The sequence below is a fragment of the Gadus morhua genome, chromosome 6 (genome assembly GCF_902167405.1).
Source record: "Gadus morhua chromosome 6, gadMor3.0, whole genome shotgun sequence".
In the NCBI taxonomy this organism is placed as follows: domain Eukaryota; kingdom Metazoa; phylum Chordata; class Actinopteri; order Gadiformes; family Gadidae; genus Gadus; species Gadus morhua.
The window spans coordinates 2,086,037-2,106,672 of NC_044053.1; the positions used below are offsets into that span (position 1 = coordinate 2,086,037).

At 44.4% G+C, this 20,636-nt stretch overlaps 1 protein-coding gene across 1 annotated transcript; it reads right to left on the minus strand.

The window, feature by feature from the left end:
- Window positions 1-5,317: 5,317 nt before the first annotated feature.
- On the minus strand, window positions 5,318-19,684 carry LOC115545548 (complement C4-like). The gene is made up of 30 exons (XM_030358846.1): window positions 19,558-19,684; window positions 19,224-19,395; window positions 18,374-18,539; window positions 18,184-18,254; window positions 17,984-18,078; window positions 17,795-17,877; window positions 17,619-17,706; window positions 17,416-17,536; window positions 17,030-17,168; window positions 16,820-16,932; window positions 15,475-15,630; window positions 15,215-15,385; window positions 14,877-15,071; window positions 14,641-14,784; window positions 13,374-13,497; window positions 13,048-13,134; window positions 12,247-12,411; window positions 12,029-12,146; window positions 11,866-11,936; window positions 11,638-11,777; window positions 10,670-10,885; window positions 9,927-9,978; window positions 9,764-9,847; window positions 9,468-9,674; window positions 8,647-8,722; window positions 8,351-8,549; window positions 7,556-7,660; window positions 6,357-6,519; window positions 6,077-6,264; window positions 5,318-5,528 (listed from the first exon to the last, which is right to left on the minus strand). Exons 1-30 carry the CDS (start codon window positions 19,623-19,625, stop codon window positions 5,439-5,441), a joined length of 3,867 nt encoding a protein of 1,288 aa, XP_030214706.1. The 5' UTR covers window positions 19,626-19,684; the 3' UTR covers window positions 5,318-5,438.
- Between the last annotated feature and the right edge of the window lie 952 nt (window positions 19,685-20,636).

The window sequence follows — 20,636 nt, forward strand, 5'->3', positions numbered from 1 at the left end:
CTTTCGGTCATCACCCAGCCCTCATGACCATAGGTGAGGATAGGAACGAAGATCGACCGGTAGATCGAGAGCTTTGCGTTGCGGCTCAGCTCTCTTTTCGTTACAACGGTGCGGTAAAGCGAACGCAATACCGCCCCCGCTGCTCCGATTCTCCGGCCAATCTCACGCTCCATAGTACCCTCACTCGCGAACAAGACCCCGAGGTACTTGAACTCCTTCACTTGGGCTAAGGACTCATTTCCTACCCGGAGTAAGCAATCCACCGGTTTCCTGCTAAGAGTCATGGCCTCAGATTTAGCGGTGCTGATCCTCATCCCAGCCGCTTCACACTCGGCCGCCAGCCGATCCAGTGAGTGCTGAAGGTCACAGGCCGATGATCCAATGAGGACCACATCATCTGCAAAAAGCAGTGACGAGATCCTCAGACCACTGAACTGCAACCCCTCCCCACCACGACTACGCCTCGATATCCTGTCCATGTATATCACAAACAGGATTGGTGACAAGGCGCAGCCCTGGCGGAGACCAGCACCCACTGAGAACGAAACTGACTGGCTGCCGAGAACACGAACACAGCTCTCGCTTTGGGAGTACAAAGATTGGATGGCCCTGAGGAAAGACCCCCTTACCCCATACTCCCGCAGCACCTCCCACAGTTTCTCCCGGGGGACCCGGTCATACGCCTTCTCCAGATCCACAAAACACATGTAGACCGGATGGGCATACTCCCAGGCCCCCTCCAGGATCCTTGCGAGAGTGAAGAGCTGGTCCGTAGTTCCACGTCCGGGGCGAAAACCGCATTGTTCCTCTTCAATCTGAGGTTCGACGATCGGCCGAACCCTCCTTTCCAGCACCTTGAAGTAGACTTTACCAGGGAGGCTGAGAAGTGTGATACCCCGGTAATTGGCACACACTCTCTGGTCCCCCTTTTTGAACAGGGGAACCACCACCCCGGTTTGCCACTCCTTTGGCACTGTACCCGACTCCCACGCGATGTTGAATAGGCGTGTCAACCATGACAGCCCCTCAACACCCAGAGCCTTTAGCATTTCTGGCTGGATCTCATCAATCCCTGGGGCTTTGCCACTGCGGAGATGTTTGACTACCTCAGTGACCTCCACCAGGGAAATTGACGACGAAACACCATCAACCTCGAGCTCTGCCTCCAACATAGAGGGCGTGTTATTCGGATTCAGGAGTTCCTCAAAGTGTTCCTTCCAACGTCCGACGACCTCCTCAGTTGAGGTCAACAGAGTCCCATCCTTACTGTACACAGCTTGGATGGCTCCCCGTTTCCCCCTCCTGAGGTGCCGGATAGTCTTCCAGAAACACTTTGGTGCCGACCGAAAGTCCTTCTCCATGGCCTCTCCGAACTTCTCCCACACCCGCTGCTTAGCCTCCGACACGGCAGCCGCTGCAGCCCGTCGAGCCTGTCGATACCTTGCAACCGAGTCAGGAGTCCTCCAGGATATCATATCCCGGAAGGCCTCCTTCTTCAGTCGGATGGCTTCCCTGACCACCGGTGTCCACCACGGTGTCCGAGGGTTACCGCCCCTTGAGGAGCCTAAGACCCTGAGGCCACAGCTAGCCACCGCAGCTTCAGCAATGGAGGCTTTGAACACCGCCCACTCCGGCTCAATGCCCCCAACCTCCACAGGAATGCCAGAAAAGCTCCGCCGGAGGTGTGAGTTGAAGATACCTAGGACGGGGGCCTCCTCCAGACGTTCCCAGTTCACCCGCACTACTCGTTTGGGCTTACCAGGTCTATCCGGAAATTTCCCCCATTCCCTGATCCAACTCACAACCAGATGGTGGTCGGTTGACAGTTCCGCCCCTCTCTTTACCCGAGTGTCCAAAACATGCGGCCTCAGATCAGATGACACGATCACGATCATACTAGTACAAATCCTAATAATAATAATAAACAATATTTAATTATTATATATTAATTTTTGAATTAATATAAATATATATATGTATCTTTAAAAATAAATAAAATAATTATATTTTTTGTTCTTATTTTTGTTCTTTTTTATTTCATGTAAATAAAAAAATAAAGGTAAAATATAATATTTTGGATTACGACACTAACCCTAACCCTAAGACACGGCCCTAACCCTAACACAAGGCCCTAACCCTAACACACGGCCCTAACCCTAACCCTAACACACGGCCCTAACCCTAACACACGGCCCTAACCCTAACACACGGCCCTAACCCTAACACACGGCCCTAACCCTAACCCTAACACACGTCCCTAACCCTAAAGGTGCGGCCACACCAGACGCGTATCTCGCGTACTTCGCGTATAAAATCGCCATTTTTTCCATAGGGAACCATTGGTTTACGCGCGTATTACGCGTTTCACGTGTATAAGCAACAATTTACGCGCGTAACGCGCGTATGAGGCGCGTATATTAACGCGCTATACGCGTGTATAGCGTATATCGCGTACATTTCAAGAGTTCAAAAAATTGAACTTTTTACGCTCATACGCATGACGATTAGCCGCGTTGCCCAATCAGCGTTGAGCTTGACACGACGTCACTGGCAGGGAGTAGTGAGCTTGGACAGAAGCATACGGCCGACATCTTTCTTTATTCTGTGTGGAAATAGTAACATAGTTACGCCATTAAATGCTTTTATGGAAACATTTCTAGCGAGAAATGTGCATTTTACTTTCATAATGTTCGCTCGGTGAATGTGAAGGATGTTTGGTTTGATAGTTATGACGAAGAGGGAACGCTCCGTTCACTTGCATGGACATGGACTCATCTAGGCGAGTGACGTAGGCGCGTATGGCGCGTATGCGACCATTTTTGACACAAAATGGTCAAGCAACATTTTACGCGCGTATCTCGCGTAAAAATTACGCGAGATACGCGTCTGGTGTGGCCGCACCTTTACACACGGCCCTAACCCTAACACACGTCCCTAACCCTAACCCTAACACACGGCTCTAACCCTAACCCTAACACACGGCCCTAACCCTAACACACGACCCTAACCCTAACCCTTACCATGCGCGCAGATGGCACTAGGGACGGGGGGGATATGACCCCCTCAGATTCATAGTGACCCCCCCAACGTCGCTACAAAAGGCGACAAACATCGCGGGTAAAACGGAGGCTTGCTCCTCTTGAAATGTCACTGGAACCTGTCTTACAAACTGCATACACCGATCTTTCTCCGAGACAGTGAAATACTCCTACATGACTTTTTCTTTCAATTTTATTTGTAAACCAACCACAAGTGCGCGCTGGCGGCTTATTTTTTTTCTGTCGTATCACTCCGCGAGCATCTTCGGTTGCTGAGCGACGTCAATGTCTTTGGCGACTATTGCTCAGTTGATAAACACTACGAATGCTGGTAACAAATAAATTGTGAAAAGACACACCGTGTGAAGTTATTTTTTTGGCCATAGTTTCCATATGCTAAAGACGTGTCTAGTTCACCGTCATGCAGGCTGTGTTTAGTAAAATAAATAGCGATCTGTTTTCGGCGCATTTAGGCCTATCTGCCTAATCCCACGTTGAAATAATTATGATGTTGAATGTTGATGGCGCAGTTGTTGAAATAAACAGATTGATTTCATACAAATCATAAAAGCATCCCCCTGTGTCATTGTGTGTGCGTGTATACGAGGTGCGTGGGTGCATGTCTGAGTGCGTGTGTGCGTGGGGGGTTAGGGTTTGTTTTCCTGGCACGAAAGGGGGAATAAATAACATTTTGTCGGCCAAAGTGTTATTTTAATCATCGAATCGGCCCAGAATTTCACAATCGGTGCATCCCTAATCCCAACATTAAAACTGAACTGAAAGAGGAGAGAGAGTTGAAAGTCCAACTGGCCATGTTTAAAAACAAGTACAAGGTCAACACAACTGCAGTGCATGCTTTGAAAGAAATGCCCCCTGAAGTCCGTGGCCTGTTTGATCAGGTAGAGACACTAGTGAGATTGTTGATGGTGGTGCCCATATCATCTGCCGAGGCAGTGCGCCGTTTCAGTGGGTTACGCAGATTGAAGACATGGTTGCGATCAACCATGACACAAAAAAGACTCAATGGCATTGCTGTGTGCCATATGCACCAAGAATGGCTAGACAGACAAGACAGACCAAAAATTGCCCAGCAGTATGTTGAGGGTAATGAAAGGAGGAGAGATGTCTTTGGGTCCTTCAGTGAGTCTGCTTAGACAGTAAATTTCTTTGGCTTTTGTTCATTCATGTAAATATGTTGTTGTTTAAACTTCTGAGTGTCGACACAAATGTTTATATAAAACATATTTTGCATAAGGCATGAAGTTTCTGTGGGTGATTGGCATTCCAGACAAATAATAGTTTCATTATATATGTCTAGTGTTTATAAATTAGGCCATTGATTAACAATGTTCACTGTTGTTTATCCATGATTTCAAATAAGAAATCTCCAATGGCATTTTAGTGCAAACCATTGGCCCATAGGCTATTACGAAAGTAACTACTTGAGCGCTAGTTAAAGCCCAGATTACACAAAAATAACTTATTGAGTTGAAATCATTTGCTGACAGCTTTGTCCCCCCCAGTTCAAAAATCCCATCTGCGCCCCTGGTAATGGCTGCAGTTGTATTTATAATACTGAGCTCGCAATTTGAGAGCTAATGAGAGTCCCAGTATGTGTGTGTTGAACTTGTTTTAAAAAAAAGAGAGAAAGAAGTATAACAAAATACATTCCTAGTTTATTAGATATTAGATGACAGTAAAACGTTAGGCTGCAGCAGCCTGGGCTCACTCTGGGGATCTGCCAAATCAGTTAGGGTTGTGTTCATCTCTCATTGGTCTCTTCAACACTGCCCCGTTTCTTCTAAATCATGTGATTTACTGGAAGTCTCAGATATTTAAGTTTCATTATTGAGCTATGTTTAAACAACATATTGTGGTTTAGGTTAACCTATGTCTTCTCTACATTTTCGAGCTATGTTTAGACAATGTTTAATGTTAACTATGTCTTCTCTACATGATTGAGCTATGTTTAATAACGCTTAGTGTAAACCTATCTCTTCTCTACATTATTGAGCTACGTTTAAATAACGCTTTGTGTAAACCTATCTCTTCTCTACATCATTGAGCTACGTTTAAATAACGCTCAGTGTAACCTACATCTTCTTGCAGGGACGCGGGAAGTGGGGGTGCTTAGGGTGCTGCAGCACCCCCCTGGCGTTCCCTGGCTCCAACTGCAAGTGAGAACGTTTTCTGAACGAATCAATACTTTTTTTTTTTTAGAGTAGAATTTTATCATACAACATGATCATTCATGAAATTATTGACATCCACCCTTTTTGTTAGATTTATCATATTAGCATTTCATTTTATTTAGGACATTGTCTGTGTAGGCTGACGTAGTGAAGCACAACGCAGAACAATCCTGTGTGTGCGACGGGAAAATTCGAGAAGTCAAGCTTGTTACAAGTGCAATGTGTTAATCTTGTTGAAAGACTTAGCGGGCTTCTTCACGTCGTACTCTGCCAGAGCCTCCAGAGCCACGATGGTATCCTGGACACAAGAAAGTACTTCAATATAGCTCGTAGTTGTACTTCAATATAGCTCGTAGCAACTGGACTTGAATATAGCTCCTAGTTGTACTTCGATGTAGATCGAAGTTTTACTTGAATATACCTCATAGTTGTATGTGAACCTAGCTCATAGTTGTACTTGATCATAGCTCGTAGTTGTACTTGAATTAAGCTCGTAGTTGTTCTTGAATATAGCTCGCAGTTGAACTTGAATATAGCTTGTAATTGTATTTGAATATAGCTCGTAGTTGAACTTTAATATAGCTCTTAGTTGTACTTGAACATAGCTTGTGGTTGTACTTGAATTTAGCTTGTAGTTGTACTTGAATAAAGCTTGTAGTTGTACTTGAATATAGCTTGTAGTTGTGATTGAATATAGCTCGTAGTTGAACTTGAATATAGCTCTTAGTTGTACTTGAATAATGCTCGTAGTTGTAGGCCTACTTGAATAAAGCTTGTAGTTGAACTTGAATATAGCTCATAGTTGAACTGCAGCTCTGTTCATTTCCCATGAAGGAACCAGGTTACCTGCGTTGACATGAACCCCCCGCCGTAGTTCTCCTGCGCGACCAGCCAGCAGGAGGCGTTGTCGGCCCACGGGAAGTCCTGGTGCGCCACAGCTGTCAGCAGGGCGTAGGCCGTCGTTTCCACGGTGATAGCATCCTGCTGAGAGGAGCTTTGTGGATCGTCTTTCCACGACCGGCAGCCGTTGTCATCTGTGGAGTGTAAAGAAGTCAACAAACACGCAGATTCAACTGTTTCAGTGTGAGCATTGTGTTGTTGGACCGACATTGTGTGTCTGACCGACCTTCTGCAGCCAGAGCTTGGAGCTGCTTCCAGGCTGGTTTGGCTCCGTCTATGTCAGGCAGACAGACGGCCAGGCAGTAGGCTGTGATGGCCACAGCATAAGGCCTCTCCAGCTCCCCCACGTGGGAGAGGAGGTACGACGTCGAGCTGGCGATACTAGCCACCTAAGGACCAAAATAAATTCAGAAGTTTATGGACGTAGAAGTACAGTGAAAAGACCTCAAACCAGAAAGCATGCATGGTTTCTGAATCAGTGCTAGCAGCACCCCTAGGGGTCACTTGGGTAACTGCATGCACATTTCCTGGGCGGACAAATGTCCGACACTATTCCAGAATATCGGACACTTGGAATATCTTCCGGATGTTATTCACTAATAATTAAATAATCACCAAAAGTCCACATTTAAACAACAAACGACCCAAACTAAGTTGCTTCAATAAGTGCCATTTATTATATTAGCCTAGGCAAAAAAAACATGACGGACATTCTACGCAAAAATGGTATACGAGTAAAAAATTATTAATTTGATAATTGCAATTCTTGCAGGCCACTTTTGGCGCAACTTCATGGCATGGAAGTGCTCCGCTGCTCGCGAAAAGTTGAAGTCTTTCAATCCCGGCCCAAGGCTCGATATGCGTATCAGCCTCGTCACCTTTTCCTCAGCTAGGCGGTTTCTGATAGATGTTTTAATCCTGTTTTGAAGAGAAAAGGCTCGTTCCGCAGGAACACTGGACACGGGGATTGTACTGGCGATTTTGGCCAGCTTTGCCCAGTCGGGAAAGATTTTTCGGCGAGCGCGTTCACGAGGATTTGTGCCGCGACAAATTCGCTCGAGTTGAAATATTTCAACTTTGACGCGAATTTCGCGTGATGACAGCCAATCAGTGTTCAACAGCTTGGCCACTGAGTGACATGTGTATGCATGTGCGGGTGCATTGCGCGCGTTCATGAATGCACGTTCGTGTTTGCCTCCCTGGTGACTTGGCCAGGAACCGCTACTGGTTTTCATATGCTACTGATTGATTCATACATAAATGTGAACTTCTTTCTTTTTTTTCTCGGACATGTGGGCCGTTTACATTTTATTTTACCGGCCATGCGTGCGTGCAATCGGCCAATGTCCGGCTATAGCCGGCTAACGTGAACACTGGGCTATATCTCTATATGCATATGTAGCTATATGGATAGCTGTGGCTCACCACATCGTTCTTCATGCTCTGTTCGACGAATGGGATGGCGTGCTGCAGCGCCACGGCGATGAACGCCGTCATGGATATGTCCTTCCCAGCGCCTCTGATCCCCCCCTGCAGTGGAGGGAAGGGGGGGGGTCAGGAGAAGCACACCTTTGAAGGGGACATATTGAACCCCCAGGTGAGGGTGGGATTAGCCGGTACAAGCCGTTTGGAAAATCGGCCTCTTCTGACATCACAAGTCGGCGTGTCCACCTAGATGTATGACGGATAGATGAGCAACGTTTGCTAGTCTAGAGCCCGACCAATATATCAGCGGGCCGACATTAGCGGCCGATATTAGGCATTTTCCAAACTATCGGTATCGGGCGATTAATTAATAATAAAAAAATTAATTAAAAAATGTTGGTTTCGGTTATTTTGTTTTTGTTATCAGAAGTTTAATGAATTTTGATTTTGACTTTTCTGTTGTGACGATTAAACAAAAAAAATAAAGTTTATTTGCATTACCGTATTATTTTAGTGAGGACTCTAATAACTACAAATAACCAATGTAATGGAAATCTGTTTATGTTTTGTTACGCGTTTCTGGAATTTCTTTTTTAAATATATATCGGCCGATATATCGGAGTAGGCTGGTAGACTGATCTATCCAGCACACATCTAGGTGGACACATCTACTTGTGATGTCAGAAGAGGCACATTTTCAAAACGGCTTGTAACGGCTAATCACACTCACACCTGGTGGTATAATATGTCTCCTTTAACCAACCATGTGTGAGTGTGCTCCTGAAACCAGCCTACATCCATCTCCCTGTGGTACACAGGGTGTGGGTCTGAGTAGGACCCATCCTGTTTCTTCACGGACATCAGGAACCGGACTGAAGTGCTGATGTCCTGATTGGACACGTCCCTGCCAATGTGACCCTGCGGGCCGCCTCCCCTTCCGGCCATCTGGCGATCCGCCAACAGAGACAGCACTTTCACAACAAGAGCGGTGAGCCTGTGGTCAAAACAGAACACGGTTACGGCCAGTGCTGCTGTTTAGCAGGAGCCAACCTGGGAAGATATTCACAACAATATGTAGATAGAATGCCTACCAATAACTTGATGGAATTGCAATCCATGCTCCATAAGATCCATCAGCTTTTTTGAAAGTCAGAATTCTCGTCAAACCTGGAGAGAAAACATAATTGTTTAAATATTTGCGTGCTGGGCTTGCTCATGCTCGACTTTCTTCTCTTTGTTGACAACTGTTCAACCTCATGACATCATCGTGACATCATCATGACAGCAACACGACATCAACATCATCATCATGACATCCTCACGACTTCCTCATGACATCACCACGACATCTTTCTGATGTCTTGATGACATCATCATCATGAAATCATCCTCATGACATCCTCATGTCTACCACGCTGATGCCGCCTTCAAAACGCTCAGAGTTTCCGAGAGTTTTTTGAGTTTCAGATCTTAAGCTCAGAGGAAAGTGCTTTGAACACTTTGTTGGGTCTGAGTTATCGCTCAGAGTTTCCCACGGAAATAGAGCAACCCGAGTCCCCCCAGACCACGTCACAACAATGGCTGCCCATTTCATTGATAGACTGAAGTGAACTTGCAGCAAGCACAAAGAGGCAAACTTAACACCCATTCTAACATTTGCATTACAATTTATTATAGCTGACAATTATAAACATCGCCTGATAAAGTCTCGCTCATGTTCAACCATCGCAAGCAGTTCTAATAACTGTTTCATCTGATTCAGCTAAGATGCGCAAAGAGGTCCCTGCGGGCATCGGGAAGGTTTACGTAAAGACACGTAAGAGCTTCCGAACCTCCGAGCTGTTTTGAAGGCGGCATAAATAATCAACAGTAAGCCGACGTGAGAGGAGTGATGTGGTTCAGACGTACTGACCCTCGTCAGTCCTCTGCAGAGCCAGGTCCCTGGAGCCGGCTGGCAGCTGGAACCACAGCTGGCTGAGGTCCAGGTAGCGCAGAGCCAGGACTGTCTGGGCCATCAGCTTCATGGTCTTCTCTGCACAGCCGCCAGGCAGCCTCAGAAGACCGTTGACCCCTTCGGCCGACAGGAGGACCCTGGTACTGGACTCGCCGAACCCCGCCCCTGGGAATAGGACTCAGCTGTGACTTACTGAAATAAATAACTACTGTAATATAGTTCATTACCACGACACAAGTGGGCTCAACACACACCTTCCATCTTAATGAATTTATTGGAGGAGGATCCGGGGACCGTCTCATTGGGTAGGTTTCCATAGAATCTGAAAGGAGCCCCCCCTGAGCAGACAACAGCGCACCCATTGGTCGATCAGAAATGAAAGAGTCAATGATTAAACGTTTGAATTTGAAGTCTCACCTATCAAATCATAATTATAAGTAATCTCCTTCGTCTTTTCTTCTCCTTCTGTCTACAAACAACATAAAAAAAGGGAGACACTCATTGAACCTTTGACATTAAGAGTTGAAACTGCAAAGTAAACTCTTCATTGGTTAATTCTAGAGCTGTCAGTTAAACGCGTTATTAACGGCGTTAACGCAAACCAAATTTAACGGCGTTAAATTTTTTATCGCGCGATTAACGTAATTATTTTATAAAAAAAAAAAAAAAAAAAAAAAGATTTTTTTTTTTTTTTTTTTTCTTTGGCTCAAAACAAAGAAGCAGTAGCCTGACTGCTATGTTCAAATGACATTTGTTCAAAGCAGTCGTTTAATTGCACTATAGGCTCTTTTTTTGTATCGTCCTGTTTTGATCAGTGTATATGCCAATGTTGTTATCAATAAAAAATCATTTGAACAAGGCAAGCCGATGCACTTCACCATGTTGATAAGAGAATTAAAATGAGAAGAATTATGGGACAAAAAAATCAAGGGATATTTAGCATAGAAAAATAATTTGCGATTAATCGCGATTAATTAGAGTTAACTATGACATTAATGCGATTAATCACGATTCAATATTTTAATCGCTTGACAGCTCTAGTTAATTCCCATGAAGTAATGATAGCCAGAGAACCTTTCTTGAGTGCTTTCACCCAGACTACCAGTTCCATACCCATCTGCCCCCCATGAGAAACACGCACATTCAATCCATTGACTTACCCAAACGTTCAGGCTCTTTTCAATGGCATCGGGTTGCCACCGATTGATTATATCATAAGGGCGTATTTTGATGGGTATAGCGCCGCTTATCATGGGGATGGCAGCGAAGGTCACCAGTGTGGAGGACCCGCTCTCCACGCTGACCTTCACGAAGGCTGTGAACGTGGAGGAGTCCGGGGAGCAAAGCCCGGGTGTCTGCTCCATGTGAACGGCTAGCTGGAACCACAGACCAGGGGACGGGGTGAGACCTACAGGCTGACTCCTACAGGCTGACTCCTACAGGCTGGGACCTACAGGTTAAGACCTACAGGTTCAGACCTACAGGCTGACTCCTACAGGCTGGGATCTACAGGTTCAGACCTACAGGTTCAGACCTACAGGCTGACTCCTACAGGCTGGGACCTATAGGCTGAGACCTACAGGCTGACTCCTACAGGCTGACTCCTACAGGCTGGGACCTACAGGCTGAGACCTACACAAGACCTATAGGCTGAGACATACAGGCTGAGACCTACACAAGACCTACAGGCTGAGACCTACACAAGACCTACAGGCTGAGACCTACAGGCTGACTCCTACAGGCTGGGACTTATAGGCTGAGACCTACAAGCTGAGAGCTACAGAAGACCTACAGGCTGAGACCTACAGGTTCAGTCCTACAGGCAGAGACCTACAGGCTGAGACCTACAGGTTCAGACCTACAGGCTGAGACCTACAGGCTGAGACCTACAGACAGAGACCTACAGGTTCAGACCTACAGACAGAGACCTACAGGCTGAGACCTACAGACAGAGACCTACAGGTTCAGACGTACACCAGACCTACAGGTTCAGACGCACACCAGACCTACAGATTCAGACGTACACCAGACCTACATTAATGAGTCTTTGCATAAGGCACCTGAAGGACTAAATAGTGGATGGAACCACTGAGATGTCCAGGAGCCCAACAGTCATCCAGATCTTTACCTGTACAGCATCAGGCCCATAGTTGTAGATGACTGCCACAATGCTCAATTGTTCATATCTCCTGACCGAATAGGGCAGTCTCAGAGACACGAAGATGTTCTTAAAGGTTTTCAGCTCGATTGGCTCAACCACGCAGAATCCTGCATGGGACACCCAGACAAAAGCTCATTCTCGACACACTGGCTTATATTAGAAATGGTAACTGGAAGGTCAGAAGGTCAGTGTTACCGTGAGTTGGAGATAGAGTGACTGCCTGAATTTCCCAAGTGGTAATAGAATTCGGTAGAGATAATGTGTGTCTAAAAAGGTTTGCATTTGTTAATATTCCTTTTGTAATATTCCTATATATTTTTTTAAAAAAATACCAAAAAAATATAAAATATTGCATTACTTGTGTTGGTGGTCAATGACATCGAAATATGTAAATGCAAAACTTGGAGCAAAATTTCGACTGATCTTTTCGGCCATTCTGCCAATGAAATGTTCCTCAATATGCAGTAGACTGGAAGCTGGAGACAGAGGGAACAATGTTACATCAATCAATTAATCAATCAATCACATACGTTGAATGGTCCTTTGGTTGATACGACTTCTTTCTAACGTGCTTACTTCTATCAAATCCGTTGTCTTCCACGGCGCTCTTCCTCAGAGCCTCCCCCCGAAGACAACACTTAAAGAAGATGTCGGCACACTGAGGCTCTGCGTTCATCTCGGTCACCCTCCTCCTCCTCTCCTCACAGGAGCGTCTCATGGGGATGGAGGAGAAGTTCCCCTCTAAGGACAGAGGAGGTCCACTCACACCATGGGGCAGTTTCCTGATTCACTGACTAATGACACATTTAGATTTACATTTACAATTAGGGCGTTTGGCAGACGCCTTAATCCAAAGCGACTAGCAATAAGTATGTATTTCCCCCAAGGATCAATAAAGTATACGTCTATCATTTGTCATAAGGATTTACGTATGGCTGTGGGTACAGTAAGGATATTCATTGAACCAAGTGACAAGCACTAACAATAACAAGGTTTACCTATTCCCTGTATGCAACAAAGATAGCTAGGATAAGATGCTACACAATGCTAAGTACTATTCTTATGTGCAAGGACGTGTAACATATATAAGTGCATTGAGTGCCAGTACGTATAATAGGCCTATTCAACTAGCGGCCCGTTGCCCGAATACGGCCCTTCTTAATTCTGCAGGCAAGAGGTTGCCTGCAAACCAAAAAAAATTAAATATATATGTTTTAAAAAAAAAAGAGACAAATAGTTGCCTGCATATCTTTGTGTGTGTAATACATGGTGTAATATGATAAATAAAAGGAATGCATGAAGGCAATGCAGAGTCTAGCTGAACTAATATGATATCATACTATATATTTTGCCTTGTGAATGTAGTTGTTGCCTTACTCAGCTCCAGGAGCTCATGTCGGAGGTCCAAGGCCCGTCTGGAGCACCGTGCAGCATGGGGTTTACACCTGGACCCTAGAGGAAGTGCTGAGGAATGACGCCCTTATTAGGTCATTGGAGCTTATACCGTACACACACTTTGAGGGAAGTATAAAGAGAGATTCTGAAGGATCACTTTGTACTCTCTCGGTCCAAGAGAGATGAGACACATACTAGACAGTATTACATGTGTTTCTCATGGAATAAACATTTTTGAAATATCGAATGCTATTATTATATTATTAATTATATTATATTTTATTAGGAGCGAGTCTTGCTTTCAATACCATTTGCTTTGGGTGTTGAACCTGAAGACACAAAAGACAAGCCGGCCTCGGTGAAGATGGAGTCCTGGTCGGGCCCCCCTCGGTATGAGCAGCCCAGGTCGTAGGACTCCATGGCAGAGAACACCTGGGGGGTCAACCCAACTTTATTGATGAAGCTCTTCTCACACAAAACAGACTAAACCATTCGGTGAGGGGTTTTCACACGTAGTATGAGCAGTGATGCCATGACAAGCTGTTTATTGGTGTGGGTTGCACTGTGTTTGTGGACGCTGTATTTTGTACTTTGTGATTGGATGGTATTGCTATATTGGCGGGGCTAGCTAAAGCAGGGCTATATATCAGTCCTTCCAGAAAAAACACGATTATGCGATTGCATAATTCAACGCATAATCAGCCAAAGTCTGCATATTCATGCGGGGGCCGCATTTTTTCAAATATGCCGCACTTTCACCCCATAAACAGCAGATTCCCGCGCGAAATATGTGCATTTTCATTGCAAAAAAGTCACATATATCTTAGCAGAAAGTTGAAAAATGTTGCGTTTACTTCACACAAGAGCAGCCATTTCCCCCTGTTGCCATGGGAACGTTATGAAGTGACGTAATTACACGACGTGAACGTCATCGAAAAGCTGCATTTTTCGCAAGTTCCCGCAATTTTTGCAAGTTCCCGCAATTTCATCGCATAAAATTGCATAAATCTGCCGCATATTTCATTGCATCTTTTAAGAAAATGTGTCGCATAATCAAGGATTTTTGGCCGCAATAATCATAAAAAACGCCACATTTTTCTGGAGGGACTGATCTATACACCATGCATGCCAAGCGTTTGGGGTTCAGATCTGGCTCCCTCTGGGGGACTGAGGCACTGTCTGAGCAGAGGGACTGTTCAGGGGTCAATGGAGTGAGACATGGAGTTGGACGGTTTAGTGTTGCTGATCAATAATGTATAGGCTCTTCTAGTTCGGCCTCTCAGATGCACGTTTTGGCCACGCCCGGTCTACATCACAGCACTTTGTTGGCAGTGCTGGGATCCAGTGCTGGGATCTAGTGGTGAAGAGCTTCATACTAAAGACCAGGACAATGACCAGGACGACAAAGAAGATAGAGGGTGTGTGTGTGTAGGAGAGAGAGGGTGTGTGTGTAGGAGAGAGAGGGTGTGTGCGTGTGTGTGTTTGTTGGAGAGAGGGTGTGTGTGTTTGTGGCGGAGCGTGCGTGACTGCGTGCATGTGGGTATCTGTGCGTGCGTGTGTGAGTCTGGATGTAACCTGCTTGGCTGTCAGTCTGTTCCGTCGGTCCAGAGCGTACATGGCCTTGTCCACCACCAGCAGAGCCACCCTGGCCCTCCCCTTCACCTCCACCTCCAGCCCGATGGTCCCCCCGGGCGGGGAGGGGTTCATGGAGGGACTGACCTGCGTCCCAACAACCAATCAGCACTCAGTCGTCCGTTGTGGTGAAGCTTATACAACATTGTTTCTGAGGTTCAAGACAGAAAGGTCCTCACTTTGACCGCCATCTCACACTTATCGACCACGTCCACCCACACGGAGTCAGACACCAGGACGTCATGCTGGTCGTAGTAGTAGCCAATCAGACGCAAGGAGGGCACCATCTGGGCAGTGATCCTGATCCCGGCGCCTCCCAGTCGGGAAATCGCAACCACGGAGCCGTGATGCACCAGAGCCCCGTGACTCAAGACCTGCAACACACGATTCACCCGACGGTCATCTCAACCCTCGCTCGGCTGAAACATGGACGACGTTGTGTATGATGATGAAGATGATGATGATGATGAAAATGATGAAGATGATCATGATGATGATGACGATGACGATAGCTCACCAGGTAGTACACCAAACCACCTTTGGGAAGACCGTTGATGGTGTTGAACGTGACGTCGAGCTGTTGGTGTACTTTGAACTTCCCGGTGGGAACGCTGATGTACAGGTAGTGCTGACTGGGCGAGGACATGGGCTTCAAAACCTTCTCCTGCGTCACGGTGCCGGCTCGGACCTGTTGCAAATGAAGATGATACAAAACTGCCATGGTGGGAAGTGGTTAATGTGAAGATATTGATGAAAACGATATCTTGGCACTCTTACGTTAACAGTGATTTGTGCAGGAGGAGAAGCTGGGTGATTGAAGATGTGCACCGCTGCCCCCTCCTGGTTGGTGACCAGCGGTACGTTTTCCCCCATGAGACTGAGCTCTACCGGGACCTCAGAGGCTGGAGAACCATCCGGAAGACGCAGGAGCACCTGACAACGGGAGGTCAAAGGTTATCTATCAATCATACTGATGGCAGGGACAACAGATGTAAATTAGCCTTGTGGTTAGAATCTGGCTCAATTATATATTGTGCATTGTCCCTGTCAAATAAACGAAAAAATCCAAATAAATACTAGCCTAATACTCATACTGATAAAAATGATATAATGTGATCATACTAATACAAATCATAATAATAACCATAAAAAAATAATTATATTTATATATATACATTTTTGAATTACTATAAATAGGTATATGTGTCTTTAAAAATAAATATGAATAAAATAATTACATATTTTTTGTTCTTATTTTATATATATATATGTAAATAAAAAAATACACTGAATAACTTATAGTAAGGTGCTATAATAAATAGCAATTTTGTCATTACTTAACCCTTTGTTAATATTTCTTAATTGTTACTAAAATATCTATTTGGCACAAGTTAATTATTGTTTCATCAACAATTTAATATTAATTGTTTGCATAACCCTAACCCTATCCCTAACTCACGACCCTAACCCTAACACACGGCCCTAACCCAAACCCTAACACAAGACCCTAACCCTAACACACGGCCCTAAACCTAACCCTAACACAAGGCCCTAACCCTAACACTCGACCCTAACCTTAACACACGGCCCTAAACCTAACCCTAACCCTAACACACAGCCCTAACCCTAACCCTAACACACAGCCCTAACCCTAACCCTAACACACGACCATAACCCTAACACAAGGCCCTAACCCTAACCCTAACACACGACCCTAACCCTAAAACACGGCCCTAAACCTAACCCTAACATACGAGCCTAACCCTAACCCTAACACATTACCTTAACCCTAACACATGACCCTAACCCTAACCAGTGAGTCAGTGACACTCGGTGGTCAGTGAAAATAAACTATTAACTTGTGCCAAATAGATATTTCAGTAACAACTAACAAATATTATCAAAGGTTTAGGTAATAACTAGTTTGCTCTTTATTATGGCACCTTATTATAAAGTGTTACCAATATTTTTTAGGATTACATATTTTATAATTATAATATTGTATATACAATTACCTTTTTGGTATTAATATAATAAAATATAATATAATAATTAATGATAATTAATTATTATTGTTATTTATATTATTTATACATATTTATATAAATATATACCTACTTACCACAATGTCTAATGGAGCTCCAGGAATGAAATACGATCGAATTCGAGATAGGTCGATTTCATAAAGTCGAGAAACGATTGGAAGAGATATCTCCGCCTCCTGCATCTCACTGCCTGCAAGCACATGACCAGGATTAGCCCCGCCCCCAGCCCACAACCAACGCGTGCATGACCGTACATCGCTTCATTACTGTGTAAACGGCAAACGTACTCTGTTGTTCTGTGACCGACACGCTCATCACCAGTTCTGCACCCTCCTGCTCCAAGTAGGTGACGTTACACCCTTGGGTTTGTAGCTGTGTCTTTAGCTCTTCAGCCCTGAGAGTCACTGTGCCGACACCATCTTCAATCTGTCAAGAAAGAGGTTTGGGTTTTTACTTTATTTTAGTTGAAGTCGGTTTCTCATTCGCTTCCGAAAAAGCCTCCAGACTCACTAGTTCAGAGTTCCCCTAGACTCTGCATAGCCTCCCCCCTAACCCCCCGCCATTTCTATGGACATCCTCAGTGTACCGACAGCGATATATTGTTCTTTCTCTTTCCTCTGACAAATGTTCTTATTGTAAGTTTCCCCAGTTAACAACTTAGCTTGGTGCTCACCGAGCCAGTCTTCTCCAGTCCCCGGATCATCCGGGAGACTTTGAGGCACTCAGAGCCCTGCAGGCCGGCCACCCTGAACCAGGAGTGGAAGCTCCCAGCCACCGTCTCCCCGTACGAGTACCTGCGTGAAAGGTCGCTACTGTCAGACCACTGCCTAAGCTAAGGTCATTCATGTGCTCATAGCTTGATTCATCAGAACTCACTTGGCCGTCACCGTGAAGGTAAACGTCTCGCGCTCCAACAGAACGTAGCGTTCTTCTGAGTTTATGATCACCTCGAAACTTGGTAAAACTGCCGTTAAAAAACAACAGGTCACTTTTGCTAATGAAATGCATAAAGCTGCAACGCTGACAAGGTTAAGATAAATGTAAACACTCACCAAATTTCTGGACCTGAAACTCCAGAGTAGCAGCATGTTTCTTATCTCCTTCATAATGTGCAACAATTTTCCATGTACCCAGTCTTAAAAAGAAACCCATGAATGTAAAATAAATCAATGGAAAGAGGAATAAGGAGCTGTGGAACAGGTTAAATGCCGTCATGCAGGTTTTATGATGGGCCTCCGTACCCAGCGACGCCAGGTAGGTACAGATCACCTCTGAACATACCACCGAACGGAGCCCGGAGCGATGAGTCCAGCTTCAGACGGATCCCAGATGGGTTCTGTGAAAGATGAGAATCCATTCAAATCATGAAAAGTGCAACAGTCTTCGAAAGTCTCCTTAGAAGATCAGATTTGAGACGCATCACATCCCACAAAATACTCACAATGACGGATATTTCAATTACTTCCTCTGAGGGTCGCATGGTGTGGTCGAGTGCGAAGATCCTGTACTGGACTGGAAGTTAGATCATGTAAAACGCATGAATGAATAACGTGGGACGAGTAATATATCACGTACAAGAAGGATATAGTTCAGATTGAGTTGAAGAAGGGGCTGGTGTTGTGCGGTCGGACCTTGATCTGATGGTTTGTACAGCGGTTGGTTGGTCTGGATGAAGAGGTAGCCCCTGTGCATGGACACCAGCACGCGGGTCATCTTCCTCACTGGTGTCTCGGCCACCAGCAGAAGGTACGGATCGGACTTAAACCATGGCAGATCGGCCATCCTCTCCCTGTCTATCTGTACCAATCATGAATGGAATATATGTTAAAATGTACACTTGTAAAAACAAAATTCAAGTGCAAAATATGCAAATGAAAAGCAACAGTTTTAGTCTAGATTATTGAGCTATGATTCAACACCGTATTGTGGTTTAGTGCAACCTGTGTCTCGACTACATTATTGAGCTATGTCTAAATGTTTAGTTTCACCTATATCTTCTTCACATTACAATTACGGCATTTAGCAGACGCTTTTATCCAAAAAACTCACATCGGTTAATGCACACATTGACACACCGACGGCAGAGTCAACCATGCAAGGCGACAGCTAGCTCGTCAGGAGCAGTTAGGGTTAAGTGTCTTGCTCAGGGACACATCAACACTCAGCTAGGAGGAGCTGGGGATTGAACCAGCAGCCTTTCGGTTACAACACAACTGCTCTACCACCTGAGCTAAGACACATTCTTGAGCTATGTCTAACCACAGTGATTTTTAGTGTAACCTATATCTTCTCTAAATTGTTGAGCAAAGTGGTTTAGTGTAACCTTTATCTTCTACCACTGTGGTTTAGTGTAACCTATATATTCTCTACATTATTGAGCTATGTCTAACCACAGTAGTTGAGTGTAAACTATATCTTCTCTACATTATTGAGTTATGTCTAACCACAGTGGTTTAGTGTAACGTATGCACGTTATCTTACCATGAGCTCCACGGTTTGGATGGCTCCACCATTAGATGAAGTGGTCTTTTTATCGGACACAACCTCGCCTGACCTCTCATCCTCCAGATAGAGCGTGGTGGCCGAGGAGGTCTGAACAAAGACCTTCTCCTTAACGTTGACGTGGAACACTTTTGGAGCCGAGATGAAGAATCTGTACTTTCACAAATGTAAATTAAAATAGTATTTAAATCACGAAATGTTAACATTTCATGAATAAGAATATAATAAATAAATGAAAAAATAACAGTAGATATTTAAATTCCATGATTCTACCCAGTGGTGGAGTAATATTATTTTTTATATTCAGGCCAACCTTTTACTGGCACACACAGACTCCAGAGCCAAAATTAGTAAAAGCAGCGAACAAGTAGACCTGTGCATTCTTGAGCCTCAACTGGTCTGATAGTCCTGGTCTGAGCCAATTGTCTCCAGATGTCTAGTCTTATAGTCCTGCCCCTTCTCTACTCACTTTCACAGTTGTAATGGCTGCAGTTGTATTTATAATACTGAGCTCACAATTTGAGAGCTAATGAGAGTACAAGTAAGTGTGTTTTTTAACTTGTTTTAAAAAAAGAGAAAGAAGTATAACAAAATACATTTCTAGTTTATTAGATATTAGATGGCAGTAAACGTTAGGCTGCAGCAGCCTGGGTTCACTGCTCTCTCATTGGTCTCTTCAACACTGCCCCGTTTTTTCTAAATCATGTGATTTACTGGAAGTTTCTGATATTTAAACGTCATTATTGAGCTATGTGTAAACAACATATTGTGGTTTTGTGTAACATATCTTCACTACATTATTAAGCTATGTTTAAACATTGTTTAGTGTAACCTATGTCTTCTCTACATTATTGAGCTACGTTTAAACAACGTTTAGTGTAACCTATGTCTTTTCTACATTATTGAGCTACGTTTAAACAACGTTTAGTGTAACCTATGTCCTCTCTACATTATTGAGCTATGTTTAAACAACGTTTAGTGTAACCTATGTCTTACCATACATTATTGAGCTATGTTTAAACAATGTTTAGTGTAACCTATGTCTTCTCTACATTATTGAGCTATGTTTAAAGAATGTTTAGTGTAACCCAGCTCTTCTCTACATTATTGAGCTTTGTTTAAACAATGCTTTGTGTAATCTATGTCTGAACTACATTATTGAGTGATTTCATTTGAGCTCTATTAATCTCATATTATTCCAATTATTTTCTGACTCATTATTTATTCTGCTGTGTCATTTTGTTTCATTTTATTTTTACTACATACTTTCACACAGGTTTATCTTTACATCAAATTTCGGATGATGGCACCAACGTCATGACTACATGTCATTCTCATACCATCCTCAAGGTGGTGTTCAGAGGTGGGTAGGAACGCGCTACATTTACTCCG